Genomic DNA, 21,559 nt, shown 5'->3' on the forward strand with positions numbered 1-21,559 from the left:
TACCTTTTATTTTACTTTATTTTATTTTTACCTAATTTCTCTGGCTGGAACTTCCAATACTATGTTGGAAAAGAGTGGAAAGATGGGCATCTTTGTCTTCTTCCTGATCTTAGAGGGATAGCTTTCAGATTTTCACCAGTGAGTATGCTGTTAGATGTGGGTTTGCTATATATGGCCTTTATTATATTGTGGTGCGTTCCTTCCTAACCCATTTTATTGAGAGTTTTTATTATAAATGGATGTTGAATCTTGTCAAATGCTTTTTCTGCATCTATTGAAATGATCATATGATTTTTATCTTTCATTTTGTTAATGTGATGTATCACATTGATTGGTTTTGCAGATGTTGAACCATCCTTGTATTCTTGGAATAAATCCCACTTGATCTTGGTATATAATTCTTTTAATGTATTGTTATATTCTATTTGCTAGTATTTTGTTGAAAATTTTTGCTTCTATGTTCATTAGGGACATTGGCCTATAATTTTCTTTTCTTCTCCTGACTTTGGGCTTCTGTTGTTTGTTTTCTAACTCCTTTAAGTGTAAGGTTAGATTATTTAATATTTTTCTTGTTTGTTTAGGTAGGCCTTTATTGCTATATGCTTCCCTCTTAGTACTTTTGCTGCATGCCATAGATTTTTGGTATGTTGTATTTTTATTTTCATTTGTCTTCAGTTTTTTTAAAATTTCTCCTTTGATTTGTTTGCCAATAGTTGTTCAGTAGTATGTTGTTTAGTCTTCACATATTTGTGATTTTTCCAGGTTTCTGCTTGAATTTTACTTCTAGTTTCATACCATTATGATTGGAAAAAATGCTTGATGTGATTTCAATTTTATTAAATTTATTGAGACTTATTTTGTGTTCCAACACATGATCTATCCTTGAGAATGTCCCATGTGCACTTGAGAAGAATGTATATTCTGCTGCTTTTGGATGGAATGTTCTGTGTATGTCTTTTAAGGCCTTAAATGGTCTAATGTTTCTGGTCTAATGTTTCATCTAAGGCCAATGTTTCCTTGTTGACTTTTTTGTCTGGATGATCTATCCATTGATGTAAGTGGGGTATTAAAGTCCCCTACTATTATTGTGTTGCTGTCAATTTTGCCTTTTAGGTCTGTTAATAATTGCTTTATATATTTTTGTGCTCATATGTTAAGTGCATATATATTAATAAATGTTATGTCTTCTTAATGTATTGTCCCTTTTATCATTATATAATGCCCATCTTTGTCTCTTGTTACCTTTTTTGGCTTGAAGTCTATTTTGTCTGATCTAAGTATTGTTATACCCACTTTCTTTTGGCTGCCATTTTCTTAGAGTATCGTCTTCCATCCTTTCACTTTGAGCCTCTGTTTGTCTTTAGAGCTGAGATGAGTTTCCTGAAGGCAGCATATAGTTGGGTCTTGTTTTTTAATTCATCCAGCCATTCTGTGTCTTTTGACTGGTCAATTCAATCCACTTGTATTTAGGGTGATTGCTGATATATGAGGACTTAGTACTGCCATTTTATCTTTTGTTTTCTGGTTGCCATATATCTCCATTGTTTCTTTTTCCTTGTGTTTCTGTCTGCCATTTTAGTTTGGTGGTTTTCTATGGTGTTTTCTCAGTTCCGTCTTTTTTTATGTCTTGTGTCTATGCATTAGATTTTAGTTTTGTGGTTGTCATGAGGTTTGTATAAAACATCTTATAAATAAAATAGTTCTTTTTCAGCTGATAACATCTGATCTTCATTTGCCTATACAGGTTCCATCCTTTTCCTCTTCCCTATTTATTCCCCTTAAAATTTCTTGTAAAGAAACTCTAATGGTGATGAACTCCCTCAGCTTTTGTCTGGGAAAGCTTTTATTTTTCTTTCATATCTGAAGGATAACTTTGCTGAATAGAATGTTCTTGGCTGATAGTTTTTAATCTTTCAATATTTTAAGAATGTTTTTCTACTCTTTCCTGGCCTGCAAAGTTTCTGCTGAAAGATCTGCTAGTAACCTTGGGATTTCTTTGTGGGTGATTGTCTTTTTTTCCCTGGATGTCTGTAAAATCCTTTGTTTGTCATTGACTTTTGACAGTTTTAATATAATGTGTCTTGGAGAAGGTCTTTTTGTGTTGAGACAATTAGATGCTCTATTAGCTTCATGGACTTGTATATCCAATTCCTTCCCCGGTTTGGGAGCATTCTCAGCTATTATATCTTTAAATAAGCTCTTTGCTCCCTTCTCCCTTTCTACTTCTGGAATAATCATTATCTCTATGTTGCCTTTTCTAATGGAGTTGGATAATTCTGTAGAGTTTCTTAATTTTTAGAAAATCTTAGTTCTTTCTCATCTCCTCCCCCTGAATCATTTCTAGATTTCTATCTTCGAGCTTGTTAATTCTCCCTTCTTTATAGGCTGCTCTATTTCCATTACTTTCTAATGCATTTTTTATCTCTTTAATTGAGTTCTTCAGCTCCAGGATTTCTGCTTGATTCTGTTTTTTAGAGTTTAAATCTCTTTGGTAAAGTATTCCTTCTGTTCATTAATTTTATTCCTGAGCTTACTGAACTGCCTTTCCAAGTTTTCTTGGAGCTCATTGAGATTCTTTTTAACAGTTGTTTTGAATTCTCTATCAGTTAGAGTATAGGCTCCCTTGACTTTAAATTTGGTTTCCAGAGAATTTTCATTTTCTTTTTGTGACACTATGTTACCATGCTTTTTCATGGTCCTTGCTGTGTTGTTGCTCTGCCAGCATGTTTGAAGTAGTAAGCACCTTTCTTATTTAGGTAAAGCTTTGTTTAGTTTGATTCTAACAATTCAAAAGGTTGGTAATTAGAAAGCTTTCTTTTGGTTTTCAGTAGGTAGTGCTCTAGCATAAGTTTTCAGTTTTTCTTGCCTAAGCTGCCTCTTGCTCTACTTGAGAATCAGCACTTTCCACCCTTCACTGCCTCTGCCAGAGGGGTCATTGGTGCCCTTCTTGTCACTACTTGTGCCTCTGGGATGGCTGGTGCCTTGCTGCTGTTGGTCTCACTATTGGTCTCTGGTGTTGCCACTGGGGCACCAGGATGGTGGGTGCCTCTGCTGCATCTGGGATCTCCTGGGTCATGAGCAATGCTGCTGTGGTGGGGGAAAAAGGAGGGTCAGGGTGAGCCAGAGTCTCTGGCACCTCCGCTCTATCCAGAGTTGTTGGGTTTGCAGGCACCATTGCCGTGGGGTGGGGGGCAGCATCACAAGCACTGCTGCAGCTGGAGGTACCAGAGTCACAGACCCCATCACTGCTGCTTCCTGATTCTCTGTGGCTGTGGTTGCCACTGCAGCCAGGAGGCTGGAGTTGCGTGCACCACCTCTGCTCCTGCTGTCAGGTTCCCTGAGGCTGCAGGTTCAGCCACCATGGCCAGGGGCCCAGAATCACAGGCGCTGCCTTTGCTGTTCCCCTGGTTCTACCTCCTCTGTGTGTTCAAATCCACCCACCTCCAGATGTACAAGTATGTGGATTTCTATAAAAGTTGTATTTTAAATACCCACCTTCTAAAACTTCCCACACCCACATGTAAAAGAACAAAAGCAGAGCATACTCACAGAAACAGCTATAATTCTAATTCACAAACTATTATAATTTTTTTCTTATCATGTAATATTTGGATCCCGTCAAGGAAAGAACTTGAGATAAAATAGTCTATTTCTGAAGCAAGGTGTACATTTCTTTCAAAGTAATCAAAACAGTTTTGTAAATATAAGACCAATCCCTAAACTATGTTAGAAGGAAAACTATTAAGATCATTTACACTTTAAACAGAGTCCAAGCAAATGGAGTTCAGACAATGACAAAACAAAAAACAAAATTGAAAAGAATAGAGATATAGAAGTAGTTTGGGCTGGTTCAGGTGATCTCTGCTGAGCCATCCGAGTGTTCAATGGAGGGGTCAGCTAAGGTGTATGAGCTAGAGGCCTCACTCATGTGTCTGTCAGTACTGTTAGTATTGGCTGTCGGCAATGGGTGTCACTGCGACAGATGTATCTCATCATCTAGGAGGTTATTCCAGGTGGTTCGAGTCTCAAACATCAGAAGGAGAGGGCAGGCTCAAATTTGCCAGTCCTTTTACATCTCTATTTGCACCAGATTTGCTTGCGTTCCTATTCACCAAAGCAAATCACATGACTAACCCAAAGTCAGAGTAGGAGATAGCTACTCAATCGCATGAATTCAGAGAGCAGAATTACTGCAGTCACTTTTGCAAACAATATACCATGTGATTTATCAAAGTAACCAGAGGTATTTTGTGGAAGAACAGGATTTGGGCCTCCTGACCCTCAATACTCTTGTCTCAGAACTTCATTTTAATTTGTTCCTTTGAACAGGAGTTAATAATATGAGTCTTCTGACCACTAAAACCTTAAAATGAGAACTCAGCCACGCTAGAGGTAATTATCTATGGGTTCTTGACTTCAGTTTGTCCCTGAGCTAACATCTGTTGCCAATCTTCCAGTTTTTGCTTGAGGAAGATTGTCACTGAGCTAACATCCATGCCAATCTTCTTCTATTTTGTGTGTGGGATGCCGCCACAGCATGGCTTAATGAGTAGTGTGTAGGTCCATGCCCGGGATTTGAACCCACAAACCTCAGGCCACTGAAGTGGAGTGCATGAACTTAACCACTATGCTGCCAGGCTGGCCCCCTAAACCTTTTTAGAAGGAAGTTTAGTAATCTTTACAGACAGTAATCTCTACAGAAAGCATGTCTTTAATTTTACTTATTGAAATTCTAAAGAAGTAATTAAGGATGTATGATACGGCTTAGTCACAAGACTCATCTCTTTTTTTATATTGCTGTATTTATTTACTATTGGCAGTGAGAGCATTTTTCAACATCATTATGAAATCCTTATAATTATCCTTTTTTATTTTATTTTTAAAATTAAGATGTAATTGGCATATAACATTATATTAGTTTCAGGTGTACAACATAATGATTTGATATTTGTGTATATTTCAAAATGATCACCAAAATAAGTCTAGTTAATATATCCATCACCTCGCATAATTACAATTTCTTTTCTTGTGATGCAGACTTTTAAGATCTACTCTTTTAGCAACTGTCAAATACGCAACACAGTATTATTAACTATGATCATTCTGTAAGTTACATCCCAATAATTTATTTATTTTATAACTGAAAGTTTGTACCTTTTGACTCCCTACACCCATTTTACCCATCCCCCACCCCCTGCCTCTGGGGGTGAACCAATGGGGTGAACCAGTCTGTTCTCTGTACCTACGAGTTCAGTTTTGTTGTTGTTTCTTAGATTCCACATATAAGTGAAATCATATGGTATTTGTCTTCCTCTGTCTGACTTATTTCACTTAGCATAGTGAAATGGCCCTCAAGGTCCATCCATGTTGTTGCAAAAGGCAAGATTTCCTTCCTTTTTACAGCTGAATAATATTCATTATATATATATATATATATATATATATATAAAAACACATTTTCTTTATCCATTCATTCATTGATGGACACTTAGGCTCCTTCTACGTCTTGGCTATTGTAAATAATACTGCAATGAACATGGGGTGCAGTTCTGAATTCTTCTAGGTAACTTCAGGCACAATTATCACATTTTCCAAAGTCCATTTGGGAATGAAATCTTGCTAAATAGCTGCCACAGATAGAGTAAGAGAAAGCAGAAGGCAGTGGTGAGAAGGCAGGGGGTCAAGTTCCAGTCCCCAGAATAACAGAATTTCCCTTCCCATCTTGTCTATGGTCCTTGCCCATTTTTCTACATTCTTTCTGTTATCTTATTTTCTCTTTTCCCCTTTTTTAACTTCTTTCTAAACTTGTATGCTTTTATTTGTTAATAGGCTATGTCTCAGTTTTTATGCACAGTTAAATGTGGATATATCTTACATATATATTTTTACGGTATATATATGGTATTTCCTATAACTGGTATTTCTTAGGTCCTAAGAATCTCATTGCAATATTTGCCTCTTACTTCCCAGAGTTGCAAACACATGGTTGTTAATAAAATAACTTAAAATTTCCCTCTGGCGGATTAAGCGTGATTCTACATCTCCAATAATCCTGACTATCTGCTTTTAAAAATGGAATACAAAGGCAATCTGACTGTTCTATCTGTAAAATTTTTTTGCAGATACTTCTCATTACAATTCCTGGCTTTATAATGAATTACATCTTAATTCTTTGGTATCTGGCATCCATGAATAAATTACTTTTGAAAACCAGCCCATGGTTATTATTTGCAGCTATCCTTGTGAGTTCAGATCCCATGCTGACTGCAACGGCTATAAGAGACCTTGGTAGCTATATTTTTCTCTTTTCCTATATTTAAAATATCATATTCTGTATTTTACTTGTCTAGTTTTAAGATCTTTTGTTCACTATAGCTTTTCACTATGTGAACCACGGCACTGGGGCTTTGGGAGTTGAGCATAGAGATTCGAGTGGTGATGCTTAGAAGAGAATGAAATGCCAGGGATGGGCTTACTTAGTACATATTTTTTTACGCCTTACATCCCGCTGTGGAATAGGGCAAGGATTGTTTGGAATCCTTTACTTTATACATGCCTCTACCTTGAGTCAATGGAATAGTTCTGGGAGCATTATAATATTACATACAAATTGTGGTGACATTTCAATTGCCTAACACCTCTTTTCCTTTGAAAACACTGTCATTAGGTTAATGGCATTTGTAAAAAAGTTGCCTTTGGAGTCATTGTCACCATTAGGACCAAAAGCCTGAGAAGTCAAAAACAATAAAATCACTAATAATGCAGTGTTTTCAATGTGTCCTATTTTAGGAGAAAGAAATCTATATTTAAAAGTAAAATATCAAGTCAATGTAACTCAGAAAAAAAATCCAAGAGCCTCCTTCAGGAAAAACAGTGACCTAATTTATTTTCCTGTAGTCACTTTTTAATAATAAGAAGTAGAACATTTGTTTTAAAATAGAATTTTAATATGGCACACACATGCAGGCAGACACACAGACACACACACTCTTTTCACTTTATGGCCAATTAAAGGGTAAAGAGCTACCCGAGGCAGGTAGACATAGAGTAGAAGAGACACGTCAAGTGTGCACATGGGCATAAAGGAAAGCCAAGTCTTCAAAACAAGGAGATTCCGATTGTGAGCTAAGACTTTAGAAGAACGAAGTGCCAGCATCTATCACCCAACCCTGCCTCCATGGGGCTCAGTCAGGGCCAGCCCTTTTTCTACTCAAAAGATTTGAGGGAGGGGCTGGCTCCGTGGCCGAGAGGTTAAGTTTGCTGACTGCGCTGCAGGCAGCCCAGTGTTTCATTGGTTCGAATCCTGGGCGCGGACATGGCACTGCTCATCAAACCACGCTGAGGCAGTGTCCCACATGCCACAACTAGAAGGACCCACAACGAAGAATATACAACTATGTACTGGGGTGGGGGGGGGCCGTTTGGGGAGAAAAAGGAAAAAAATAAAGTCTTAAAAAAAAAAAAAAGATTTGAGGGAATTCTGTGCCACCTGAGAACATTCCGTACTTTCTTAACTTTACCATCTCATAGTCTAGTTAGTTTAGTTTTCCACTGATCTCCTGGCCTGCCATAGTTGAATTTGAATAATTTCTTTAGGTTAACTTGCAAGGCTATTCTCATAAATTTTGGTCATCTTGTCATTACTTTCGGGATTTTGTTTGTCTCCTCACTTCACATCCTTTAGAAAAATTTAAAAAGTATTTTTCTCTTGGCAACATTTTTGCCTGAATTTTCAAAGCAAGATTTTTATATTTTTTTATTTTATTCTCAAAAGAAAATCTGCCCACGCCTATGAGTAGAGTATGTAAGTACTTTCCCATTGTCTTGAGATTTTTATGGTCTGTTGATTCCTCTTATGCCCTCATGTCTGTTATTTCCAAATATTCAAATTTTGTCATAGTTTAATTTTCTAAAATGGAATAATTGTACAACAGTAGCAGTTAGAGTTTTTTGAGTAAGAAACAACTCAAAACATAGTGGCATAAAACAACAATTTATTATTTCTCAAGAGTCTGGAAGTTCTGATGGTATGCACTGGGCTCTGCTGATCTTGGCTAGGCTCACTAATGAATCTACAGTCAGCTGAAGGGTCATCTGGGAGCTAAGTGATCTAACACGGCCTCGACAGGGAAGGCCCTCTTTTCTACCACATATTTCTCACACTCCTCCAGGAGGGTAGCCAGGGAATGCTGCCATGATGGTGGCAGAGGTCCAAAAGAGAGGAAGCAGAAATCTTTCTCAAGCCTCTTCTGCATCAAATCTCAGAACTAAACAGACTGGATCTCTTGGGTGAGAGAAACTGAATAGTCTTACCGCAAAGGCCATGGATGCAGGGAGAGGTGAGGTATTGGACCATCAAGACGATTGAACTTCCACAGAAACAGACTGCCTTGGCTTTTCTTCTCTTCTACAGCATACGTACTGTATTAGGTTATGATCACAGCTCTAGAGTGGGTGGTTCGCAAGAGGGGCCTTTACCATGTAATAGCATTTCCTGCCTTTGGACAATTAGAAAATTATTAAAGATGCTTGAAGTTATAGTTTTGCCACTATAGGCACATTTAATAGCAGAGAAAAATGATAATTGATGGATATCTAAACTTAGAATATCATCATAAATGGAGAAAAATTAGGATAGAATTAAATAATATGAGGATGCTCTCTATTTATGGAGTTTATTTCTAAAACCTTTGAAAGGAATGTATGGGAAAGTCAGACAATTTCCAATCGTAGTTAGATTATCTGGACAATTGCCTTAATACTTTGCTTAAGTATCATGCTATAAAGCATTGGTTTATGAATTTACTTTATTTCTCCATAGTAATTTTTTGTCTTACCTTAAATACATGGTGTGTATTTATATAAGCCAAATTTTTAAAAATTGAATTAAAAAGTAACAAATTTCATGTTTTTATTTGTACTTTGAAACAAGAAATGAGAGCTCTAGTTGGTTACTAGATAACCAACTTACGTAAACCATAATCGACCACAATTAATTTGGTACCTAATGATGATGTCTAGACTTAATTTCCAGTTGATATATAACTAAATTTCCTTGAAGGGAGTTTTCAAACATAACTAAAGTTTCCTTAAGTACATAGGGGAAGTATATAAATCCATAGCTATGAATATGCTTCTATTGCTAATAAGATTTTATTCTTTAACTTTGATGAAGTTTTTCCCACCTCAAAAAAAAATACCTTCCCTTCCATAGGTCTCTCTAGAGGCCTCGTCAATTTGATTAATGGAGAAAGTCTGATGACCTCCATAATGTCTTTAATTACATTTACTGGTATTGTGCATATTAAATCTGGCATGCAACGGAAGACAAACTATTCCTTAGGTAAGGACCTATTTTCTTCGGAATTTCTTAAAATCAGACTCCTGTATTTTCTGAAAGCTGCCAAGTTTCTGTAATATCTTACCATAAGTTATGCTCATACAAACATAACCATGAGTATTAGTGCAGTGATTTACCCTTTACAAAGCACTACCGTATATCCCTTATTTACTATTAGTCGTGGTTTTGTTGTGAGGCTAGATTGGGACTTTTCATTAGCATGCTTATAGTAGCAGCATTCCACAGGCCCAGGCTGAACCAGGATGCTTGACAAGAACGAGAGATGTTGTTTTTATGTGCTGAAGATCAACTCAGAAGATAAGCCAGGTAGTGTATCACCCAGGGAAGAGGGGAGATGACTTCCCTTCTCTTTGCCCTGGGACTGTCTCCTTACAGCCAACGTAGAAACTGTCAGCTCAGGGAGGAAGTGTGAGCTGCATGGCCATCTACAGGGCCTGAGAGCAGTGCTTGTGAGCAGGGAGATTGCAAGGTCTCCATGAGCTCATTTACCACAGTCAGATAACCCTGAACCATAAATATTTTTTTCCTTTATCGTGTGTGTGTGTGTGTGTGTGGTATAAAATAAATGATATAGGCACATTATAACGAACGATTATAAAGTATGCAAATGTGTAATTATCTGTCAGGACAAGAAATACAGTGTTACCAACACCCCCGGAAGTGTCTGTATGCCTCTCCTGATCAAAACCCTGTGCTCTCCTCCTAGAACAGTGATTCTCAGAGCGTAGGGTTGGGAGGTGGTCCACAGCACACTTTAAGGGTGTCCATGAAGTCAAATATTTTTACAATAATACTAAGAGGCTATTTACCTTTTTTACTGTGCTGCCATTAGCACTGATTTTGGAAAAGCAATGATTACAGTCTTCTGGATAAAATTGCCGGCATATACTATTCCACTCACCAGATATCTTCTGTGTTCTAAGGCCTTCTGTAGCCTTATCTCATTCCACCCCTGTAAACCTCTGGAAAAAGAGTGTTTAGGAGGTGCTTCCAGACCACGTTCTAGTACATCAGTGGGTCTGTATGATGCCAAATAACCCGTTATGTTGAAGCGGGATCCTCTACTACACCCTGTCCGCAGCAATCAAGCATATCCCAGATTACCTTTCCAATCGCTCAAGAAGAGGAAGTTTTAGCTATAGTTGTTTTCCCTGTACCTGGAGAGCGCCTCATTGTTGGGCAGCCAGGGACCCTGTTTACCTCTATTCTGACCCATCTGTGCTTTACATATTCTTAATCAATGACTCAAACTCAGAAGTGAAAACTATTCTTTCCGAAAAAGAACCATTCTGAGGACCATCGCCCCTATCAAGTCTTCCTCAAGGGAGCTGGTCCTGAGGATGGGTGGACAGTTTCCTAACCTGGGCTTAAGAAGCACTCACCTTCAGCCTTGCTCTGTATCCAATTAGTTTACCCAGGCCACGGCAGCCTGGGACACCTGTGATGAACCTAGAGCCCAAATTTAGCACAGGAAGGGTACATCCTCTTTAAATCTTTCATATATGCCATTTGTGGTGTGTGAGAAAGCCAAACAACCACACACATACAATGTCTTCCAAAATCCAGAGTACAAAGGAAGGTGACACAATATGACACTGAGAGAGCTTTCACCATAAAACTACCTACAGATAAGGCCTTCCTGAAGATAACGAAGGTGGGCAACAAGAGATGTGTATAATCAGAAGCATCTTAAAAACCTGAGTACCACCCTGGGGGGAAACTGAAAAATGCAAAGAAGTGCAGTCATACATGCTGGTTGGAAGGATCCATGCCCAGCCTCTGAACCTGGCCCAGTATTCTACCAAGCCCCATTTAAGATAGCAAATATTGACCGCAGAATTTCAGGGACCAACATCAGAGATGACATCTGCAGTCTAATCAAGAGAACTTTCTTAACATACACTGGGAAGCAAAGAAAAAAAAAGAAAAGCAGAAGAAAAGAAAGGTGGTGTTGTGGAAGTTCCTTCATCCTTTAACGCAACAATTATTTACTGATATGTATTCTGTGATAGTTTCTATTCTAGGTGCTAGTGATTCAGCCATGTACATAATAGTCTTTGCTTTCATAGAGCTTGAATTTTGAATTGCCTTGAATTGTCTTGCAATTGATAATAATCGATGGAACAGAATTTTGAGTTTATTTAGATTTCAGAAGAGTCAAAACTGTGAGTAATCACTCTATTAAAATAATAATAGTAACAACCACAATAGTAAAATCTCTGTTGTAGGAGGAAGAGAACAGTGAATTTATTTTCTTAGCCATTAGGACTTTCTCTGAATTTTTAATAGCTTTGAAAGAAAAATTTCCCTTAAGAAAGAAAGATACTTGACAAGCTTTATTGATATTTCATTTATATCACTTGACACAATTGTAAATAATTTTCATAGTCATCATTGTTTTTATAACGTAATTATTTAAACAGTGTTGCTCTATCTTTGAAGTTAGTACATATTTCACAATAGGGAAAAACTAAGTTACTGCACTCAGAATTCTTACCTTTTCCAACTTGTGTGTTGAGAGTTTAAGAACATTGTAAGAAACAATGGATTTTCTTTGAGGCTTTTCCTGGCCTAATAAATCCATTCAGCAAACATTTTACTGATTAAAAGCTATTTTCCTTTCTTAAAAGAGAAAGCAACTTTCAAACTAGGTCTCCTAATTCTAGTTTATTGCATCCTTCTGAAACCTGAAGCCTTCCTTCTACATTTTAGTTACAGGAGGTACTGGACTCCCAAAATTATCCCGTGGCCAACTCCATGCCTAGAACAGATGTGACCTGGAGGGCCTTCCATGAAACTTCCCTCCCATGTTCACACTGTCCCTACAGATGTTCGATCTTTCTGCTTGGAACATCTAGAAACCGTGGCTCCCTTTCAGCCGTGGGGATGAGATTAGGTAAGGAGGCGCCTGTGTCACCTCAACACTCTCAACAGTGCCCTCCCCACCAGCGGGCGTTTCTGGACAAGGATTCATAAAAGGATTCTTTCTCCTTCATTTTGCCACCTCAGAGCACAGTTCTAGGATTTAGTTCCCCAAATTTAGCCTTGTTTTTGTCATGGCGCCTCTTGCTCTTTTCTGTTGGTCACTCTTTGTCTTGGTTTTGTTCATGCTCTCCACCTCTTCTGTTGGAGTTGGCCCTTCTGGCTTTGCTGATCCCAGACCCACTCTCACCTGAGATTCAAATTTTGCTCCTCTGATCTTCACCCTGTAAAGGTAGGGAGGTCTTCCCCTGGAAGACCTGATTCCAGCAACCAAGGCTACCAATGGCTTAGGTTTCCTGTTCTCCTGGGAAGGGCATCATAATGACTATAGAAAGCAATCTGGAAAAATATAACAATATCAGTGAGAGAGCAATTATTCTTTAGTGCAGTAATTCCACTTCTGGAGCCTAAGGAAGTAATCAGAGAAGTCAAAAAATTTATGTACAGAAATATTCACTGCAGCATTGTTTATCAGGAAACAGTGAAAAGTGGAAACAGTGGAATGCCCAACAATAAGGAACCAATCAGTGAGTTTGGCAGCCCAAGACATCACAGGAGATGCTCTCCACTGGGACCCAGAGGCAGTTCTTTTTCTGTATTACCTGTGTGTATTACATGAGATCTAGAATATAAGTTCCATGAGTTTAGAGAATTTCCACTTCTTGTTCATTAACATATCTCCAAAATTTATTGCACTGTTTGATATGGAATAAATATACATTCCTTAATGGGGACTGAAAGAAGCTCTTAAAGGAAACTGACTGAATTTGACAACCTTAAGTGTGGCTTTCAGCATTTGAAAGGAAACTCTTTCAATTTAGGAATAAGAAAATACTCTACATCTACCCTGAAGGCAATGAGCTATTTTTAAAGATAATGACAAAAGAAAAGTTGACCCAGAGTACCACTTAAAATTAAGAGCAAGTAAGTTCTATTAACTATTTTCTATTTACTCCCCTTTCTTGCAGCCGGTGACATCATGAATGAAATTTGGTCATCTTTCGTAGCAAGTTTTTTGTTTGGAATTCTAAGTGCAAAACTGATTCAGTTGTGGATGGCTACTGTTTTTGGGGATGATGTCAATCATATAAGTCTCAGCTTTTCAATTCTGTACCTCATCTTTTTTATTTGTAAGTGAGGGTCTTATGCCTAAAATTAAATGACATAGAAAAATTCAAAATAAAGATACAGAAAAATACATACCAGGCAAAAGTTGGTAAAAAACAAAAAAACATTCAGCTGATCTAGAAGGAGTATTTTTGTTAAATAATCTATCAAAAGAGATAAAACCTACTAATATTTATACAACAGAAAACAATGTACCAAGATATACAAAGTAAATAACATTAAAAAAGAAGAATTTGACAAAATCATTATAATGAGATATTTTAGCTTGCTTTTCGCAGATAATTTCATTACCAATTGGACAAAAAATAATTATGGCTATAAAAATATTTAAATAAAAAATTAACTGCTTGATTGTATAAGATATACAAAACAGAATTCTTTACATACCTGTAGCCATTCACAGAAATGAAATAGACTAGAAGAACATTTCAATAAAATTCCAAACATTGTTCAACCACAATGCAATTAAATACTAACTACAAAAGGAGGGTCTTAACAAAATAATCATTCTAACTGCCCGAAATTAAATATACTTTTCTTGGTAACTCTTAGATCAAAAAGGAAATAAAAATAGAAGTCACAGATCAAGTAACGCAAAATATTAGAAAATCTGTCAATATTATTAATGCTTTCACCACCACTCCCTTCTCACAGAAGTATGGCAGATATTGATAATTAGCCCTTTCACTGCTTCCTGACACAGTCTCAGAATTGTATTCAACCCAGCCCTTCAGACAGCTCTACGAGTGACTTGAAGTTGGCTTGCATGATAAACCTAGTTAGCAACTTATACTATGTCTTTTCATTACATTCAGGAATAAGACAATCTTGCCTATTCTCATATACATGATTGAAAACAGTTCGGAAAGTTCTAGTTAATACAATGAGAAAGAAAAAACAAAGAAGTTTCTATATATTTCAAAAGAAAAAATGTTTACATTAGTCACAACATTTTAGATTACATAGAAAACCCAAGAGAATTCATTAGTAAACTAAGCCAGCAAGGCTCTTTAACAGCTTGATATAAGATAAATATTAAAAAAAAAACCAAAAACCCAATAGTCTTCTTACAAGCCAGCAGTAGCTAATTAGAAAATTTTATTCTCTTTACATTGGCAAAAAGTTCTAAAATATCAAGGAATAAACTTAACAGAAAGTTTGGACCTAAACAGAAAACTATTAAAAGAAAACTATTTACTGAGAGGTATAAAGTTTGAATAAATTGAGACAGAAAAAACTTTCCTTTAGAAATGCTAGAGTAACTGGCTTCCTTATCTTCATGTCTGAGAAAGGAAAGCCAGAACACAGGATCTTGAAGTCTTCTAACCAATCAGTGGATTAAACCTAACTATAACCTAGTGAGGTTACAGATTCAAGTCAATGAATTAAGAGAGTGAAGAAATGAGCAACAGTACAAGTGCATTCATCATGTACTACTTTGATTGTGGATATCTAATTCCTACAAAAACATATTCCCGCAAGTATAATTTCCTCTAACATCATTTAGTAAGTAAGCATAGCCTCAAGATTAATGGCTATACCCAAGGAAATAATTCTAAACTTTTAGAGTCACAATGTCTCAAAAAACATTTTAGAAAGAAAACTTGTAGAACAGAATTTCATGAAAACGAGATGCAGAGTAAATATAAATCTAATATAAAAGGACTGTCACTCTGACCTGACCCAATGTTTATATTATTAGTATCTTCAAGGTAGTCATCACAAATATTTTCCAAAGTTACCATTACCTAACAAGTTACCATGACTAGTCCAAGACTTGATCTCCTCTACGCACCTATGTCCACAGTTCCCTCTCCTTTCATGGTTCGAAAATGGCTGAAGTGTAAGTTTCTGTCTTGGGTACCATTTCTAGCCAGAACTAAAATAAAGAATGCAAAACTTGTTAATTTTCCGTCTCTAGAAGGGAAGACTCAGTAATGTGATGATGATACTAATTTCCTCAAATTAAAATGTATAAACCATCTGAAGCAAACAATGATAGAAATTTTTTTTTGTTTAAAATTTTACAAAACAAATAAAAAATCGTCTGGAAATATTAATTGTGAAAATCGGCAAGACAATTTTTTAAAAAGGAGAACTTTCCCTACTAGGTAGGTATTAAACGTTTAATAAGCCTACAGTTGTAACAAAGGAATACAAAGTAAACCAAAGAAAGAGAAGGGTCCCAGAACTGATCCAAGTAGTATGGCAATTTGATAAATACGGCAATATGATAAAAATGGCATAGCAACCATCTTCTTTAATATTAACAAAACTTTAATTTTTGTTTATTAACTAGAACGATGTCTGCTAAAGAGTAAGTGAAAAAAAAAGCCTATTACAGAGCTGGTGCTGTATAATCTCACTGTAGATTTTTATGTGTGACTTTGTGTATATGTGTGTTGGATGGATGCCACTGTGTTCACCGGGGCCTCCATTCCTCTCAAAGATCTTAATCCAGTCATCTTAAATTCCTGGTTCAATGGCCATGAAAACCCAAAGATCTCCTCATGACTTCTGAAAATTTCTGGGATTTCCTCCCTCAGGATCTGTGCTGCCTCCTCTTAAATATACAGCAGTTTCTGATTCTTAGCAAATTAGAAGATGGGGACAAGGGGAGCTCACAGAGCAAGTTAAATTACGTAGTTCACAAGTTTATGAGATCTGATAGCTACCTCTACTTCCTCACTTTTCCATGTTTTCTGCTTAATTTTTACCACTTCTCGCCAGTACAAAACTTCAGCAAGCATCCTTTAATGTTTGAAGCTGCCCTTTGGGTCTCATTCTCTACTCCCAACTAACTAATCAAATTATTTCTTTTAGAACAATATAGTCCTCTCTCTAATAGAAATTCCAATCAAAATTTTCTTTAAAATTATACCTGAAGTCTTGGCAGTGGAATTACAGCTATTCTCTTTTAAAAAAAATATAATCTCTATACTGTACCATATTATTTGAATTTTTCACAGTCATAGTATACTACTTTCATAAGCTCAGGGGGAAAATAACTCTAATGGTGCTACTTTAAAGAATATTCCACGTTTTTTATGCTTTTCAGTCTCTCACAATAAGTGCACAAAAACAAAATTAAACTAGGGAAATAGATCTATATTGGGTTTCTACCAGCTCAACTCCCTTAGTCTTATCACAAAGTCAAACCATTTCCACCTCCTATTATCTCCCAAGAAGAAAGCATGTGAAGTGGGCTAGTTCATAAAGACTCATCGGTTCATTTCCATTTCGTTCATCCAGAGCCCCTCTGAGAAAATTAGACCTGTAGAAGGTGGTCCAGCCTCACTAAGACACATGAAGAGTTTTGTGAGCTCCATATTGCTGCCAATGATCTGAAGCCGAAGCAGTGCAAGGATGTCCAATATGGACTTTACTACACAGCTGGGTGTGAATCTGAGGAGGAAGGAGGATTATGGGTGGTGATAATAATTTGCAATATTCTCTGGTTGAAACCAAGTGGGATAGCCTCTCTAGAAAGTCACTGTACTAGGACAACATCTGGTATTTTCATCTCTGATCAAATTTGTGTCACTGTGGATGTTAAATTAATACTTGATATTTATTTCTTTTTAAAAATAGCTGAGCTGGTTGGAATGTCTGGAATATTTACCCTGGCCATTATGGGACTTTTTTTAAATTCTACGAGTTTTAAACCAGGAGTTGAAGCACTTCTTCTCGAGTGAGTGGCTAGCATGTTTTCACTTTGTTTCATACGTTAGAAGTTATAATATTGTAATAGTAACTGCATCTACATCTACGTGGTCAAAGTTAAGATAGTGACTTCCAAACTACCCAACTAGAAACCTTTCCTAGAAACTCTCTATTGCGTGTGTCTCCTGATCCTCTAGTTTTAGGCACCTCACCTTGAGTTTCTGTTGGGTCTATTTCCCTACTAATTCCCTCAAGCCTCTGGCCATCTACCCAGTAATTTCCAGTGCAATCCACTAGTCAGGGCCAAGATTAAGGTAAGGTAAGTGAGGCACCCATTATAGGCACAAAATTAAAGAGGGTGCCAAAATATTCAGTATTCAAGATAAATATTTTAAAATTTGAAATTGGTATAAAAAATCCGTGGTGAAAAAATAAAAATTTTAAATAAAGATAAGAGCAATATTAGTGGTAGTTCCTTTCGCTCCAATATGGCTCAGCATGGCACTGCTGCTGGAATGGAAGATCAATATTTTAAGGACAATGAAGAAGCACCATGCAAAGCAAACTAAAAGATTAAGCTAAGGCATTTGCAGAGGATTGACAGAGTTACAAAAGAAAATATGACCCAGGGGGCCGGCCTGGTGGTGTAGCGGTTAAGGTCGCACCATCTGCTTCGGCGGCCCGGGTTCGCTGGTTCGGATCCAGAGTGTGGACGTGGCACCACTTGGCACGCCATGCTGTGGTAGGCGTCCCATATATAAAGAGAGGAAGACGGGCACGGATGTTAGCTCAGGGCCAGTCTTCCTCAGGAAAAAGAGGAGGATTGGCGGCAGATATTAACTCAGGGCTAATCTTTCTCAAAAAAAAAAAACAAAAACAAAAAGAAAGAAAATATGACCTAAATGTAAGCAAGACTTACATTTAGCAGAATTTTACAAATTGTGCCCTGCTCAAGGGCACTGGGCTGAGGGGTGAGTGGAATCTGTGGCAACCTTGAAGAAGGATGCTCCTGTATGCTCCAATACGTAGGGCGGGAACTTGGCCTAAATCATTCAATGTTGACAGAGGCCCTCAACATAATCAGTGATTTTTGGAACTTGGAGGAACGTTATAGAAGGTAGAATAAATTCAGAAGTCAAAAGCTTAAAAATATAGGATTTTACAGGATTTTGCAGCACTTCACTAAAATTTCACGTCAATTACGGTAGAAGCCAATTGTACTAGAAGCTAGGCAGAATTAATTGGGCCACAGTTGTAAGAAGAACTCAAAATGTTAAGCAAGTGTTTAACTGTATCTCTGGGAAGTGATTCTGAAGGTTGCCTTCACTTTCTTGCTCTAACTGAAAGCTGGATCTTCCTTGAAGACATTATTTCCTTTGCATTCCTTAAAAGTTATGGTGTCTTTCTCACCCATGTCCCTGGTTCTATTGAGCCTAGAGTTGAGGTAGTGATCTCTCTGTACTTCAGTGATTTCTATATCATTCTTTTTCCTTCTTCCCCAGGAGAACCCAATTTTGAAGCTCATGCCATCAGATTATACCATTTGCCACCCTCTTGGTTGTAGTTATCTCTGGAGCTCTGGGTCACACTCTCCATTTCAGGAAGATTTTGGCCCCTCTCTCACTGTGACTCTCTCCAACATTACTCTATCACTACCGTTAGTGATGTCAATCAATATCCGAAGTAGACTCTTCTACCACCTCACCTTTTAGTCCCTGGACTTCCTCTCCTCTTATAGACATGTCCACCACCCCACTTCAGCCACCCGCTTACATGGTCATACAAATATCCACTTCATAAATCTCAATTTCAAAAATCCTACTATCTAAAATATATGTACCAGCCCCTACCCTCCAAGATAGGAGAAATCTAAGATAATAATGGTAAATCCTACTACGTCCTACAACAATCTACAGCAGGTCCATGCTACTCTCTAAGAGAGGAGATGCACCATCTGCCATCTTTTCAGCTTGCACCCAGTAGTACCCCAATTCTAACAATTCTGCAAACACACTGAAACTGTAATGAATTGATCCTACGACCTTTTACTGATCCTCACCTGCCTCACTTCCTGCTTACCCAGATCGTTTCTTTTGTTTAAAACCATCTAATAACTGCTCATCTCATCTGGCTACAAGTCAAAGTTGTTGCATTGGCAAAGTCCTATGATGCGTCCCCCTGTTGCCTCTGTGATTCATGTCTGTCACCCTCACCCACCCTGCTCCAGCCACACTAATTATCTTGATATTCCTCAAGCATGCCGAACATGCTCCCTGTTTGGGCTTGTGTCCTCATGTTTCCGCTCTTCAAATGTGCTTCCTTTACATATTGGTGTGTTTTCCCCACATATTCAGAGGACTATTTCCTTTCTTCCATGCTTCTATTCATACATCGCCTTGTTAGAAATACCTTCCCAAAATAGGAACCACTTTCTTGTCAGCCTGTATAATCTTTTATTCCTGGAAAATTGACATCCCTAATATGTCCAGTGCATAAGGTCTTACCAGTCCTCTAGGCTAGCGGTTGTGTAACACTGGGTAATTAAATTGACGCAGATGACTAGATCTACAGAATCAAAATCTATGAGGGTGAGAGCATAAAACTTCTGATTTTTAAAAACTCTCCCCAGATGATACTTACGTATAGGCAGAATTGTGACCCTTTGCTGCCATAAAAGGTCTAGAATTATTAGGATAACTCATGATCACAAATGAAGGAAAGGGACTTTTAAAAAAATATGTAGGAGCTCTTTTTCTGTGTACCTGACTTATTGCATGCGCACACACACACACACACAAGCACAAGAACACGCACACATCTATTACATAGGTTTGGAACTTTGTTGTTTGGCTCACACCAGCTCTGAATTTGCTGGAGACTGATTCCTTAGAGAATCTGGTTTTCTCCTCATCGGGTTTCTCCCATTAAATTCTACCACACACGAAAGGGTCTGGACAGCTCAATATTATTTTTTTTGCTCAGTTGATTTGATTATGTTTTATGCTAACTAACAAGACTGTGATTTTTGATATTTGGTGACATTTGTCCACGATGTTAAGGAGAATTTTTAAAATTGTGTGATTGTTAAATGAAAGGTAAAGTGTAATAATGGTTCCTATTCACCATTCACTTGACTGAATTATCCCACTCAATTACTGTTTACAAGAGATTTTATTAATTGTACAGGTAGTGAGTAAAATGCTTTGAGGGATTTTATTTTATTTTTTTTTGGTACCTTTGTACATGGTACAACAGTTGGATTTGCTTTTGACAGTGAAGGCAAAAAAAAGATAAAAAATACTGAAATTACGCAATTGTCATAAAATATGTCTTAGTGTGTTTCCCTCCAAGTTAATGTTGGATGCAATATTTAAATCCAGAAAATAATAGAATTAAAAGTATGGCCATACACACACAAGACAGGATGATAGTGGGGCCAGCCCAGTGGCATAGTGCTGAAGTTCACATGCTCCCCTTCAGTGGCCCAGGGTTCGCAGGTTTGGATCCTGGGCGCGGACCTACGCACTGCTCATCAAGCGATGCTGAGAGGATGTCCCACATACAAAATAGATGAAGATTGGCATAGAGGTTAGCTCAGCGACGATCTTCCTCCTCAAAAAAAATAAAATAAAGCAGTGGTAGTTCACAGCCTAGAGTAATCAGCCTAAGTTCAGAAAAAATATTTTCAATGATTCAGCTTAGTATTTCCTAGGCTAGAAAGTATCCTATTGGTTCTTTTCTCTGATAATGCCTAGATATTTGTGCCTTTTAAATATAGTTCAGAAACAGAGATTTCTTATTAATGTAACGAGAAAGATTTGCTTTTAGTATTGAATTTTTTGTAAGCAAAATCAGTATTCCTGGAGAATACCGCAAAAAATGGTCTTTAAAAGGTTTCAGGGTGGGGCCGGCCTGGTGGCACAGGGGTTAAGTTCACACATTCTACTTCAGGGGCCTGGAGTTCACCAGTTTGGATCCCAGGTGCAGACATGGCACCACTTGGCAAGCCATGCTGTGGTAGGTGTCCCATGTATAAAGTGGAGAAAGGTGGAGACGGATGTTAGCTCAGGGCCAATCTTCCTCACCAAAAAAAAAGAAAAGAAAAAAGAGGAGGATTGGCAGCAGATGTTAGCTCAGGGCTAATCTTCCTCAGGGGGAAAAAAAACGGTTTCAGAGTCAGAGTCTGGCAGCATATAGGTAAAACCAAGCTACCTCACTCTCATAAAATAGTATTCACGTGCCTTTCAAGGTATTTCATCAGAAACATAATATATTGATGCCAAAGACATGAAATATATAGAAAGACAATATGAAATGTTTTAAATAGCCTCCTCTGGTCCCAACACCCAAACATGCCCAATACTGGTATTTGAGTGTGCTTTTGTAGACTGCTTTCCCTGCAGCTGACGAGAACATGAGCTCTGG

The 21,559-nt window shown here is 37.6% G+C and overlaps 1 protein-coding gene across 14 annotated transcripts in view; it reads left to right on the plus strand.

Moving 5' to 3' along the window:
- The window catches only part of SLC9C1 (solute carrier family 9 member C1), a 94,481-nt gene that overhangs the window by 9,931 nt on the left and 62,991 nt on the right, over positions 1-21,559 (plus strand). For 2 of the 14 annotated variants that reach the window (XM_070582700.1, XM_070582703.1), the window contains exons 6-10: positions 6,123-6,288; positions 9,215-9,343; positions 11,431-11,526; positions 13,312-13,473; positions 17,063-17,162. In XM_070582700.1, coding sequence (XP_070438801.1) covers positions 13,323-13,473; positions 17,063-17,162 — 251 coding nt within the window. In that variant the 5' untranslated portion in view covers positions 6,123-6,288; positions 9,215-9,343; positions 11,431-11,526; positions 13,312-13,322. Of the gene's footprint in view, positions 1-6,122; positions 6,289-9,214; positions 9,344-9,586; positions 9,668-11,430; positions 11,527-12,073; positions 12,258-13,311; positions 13,474-17,062; positions 17,163-21,559 lie in introns of those variants that run through there. The other 12 variants (XM_070582693.1, XM_070582694.1, XM_070582690.1 and 9 more) reach the window with 7 other exon arrangements.

The sequence above is a fragment of the Equus przewalskii genome, chromosome 18 (genome assembly GCF_037783145.1).
Source record: "Equus przewalskii isolate Varuska chromosome 18, EquPr2, whole genome shotgun sequence".
In the NCBI taxonomy this organism is placed as follows: domain Eukaryota; kingdom Metazoa; phylum Chordata; class Mammalia; order Perissodactyla; family Equidae; genus Equus; species Equus przewalskii.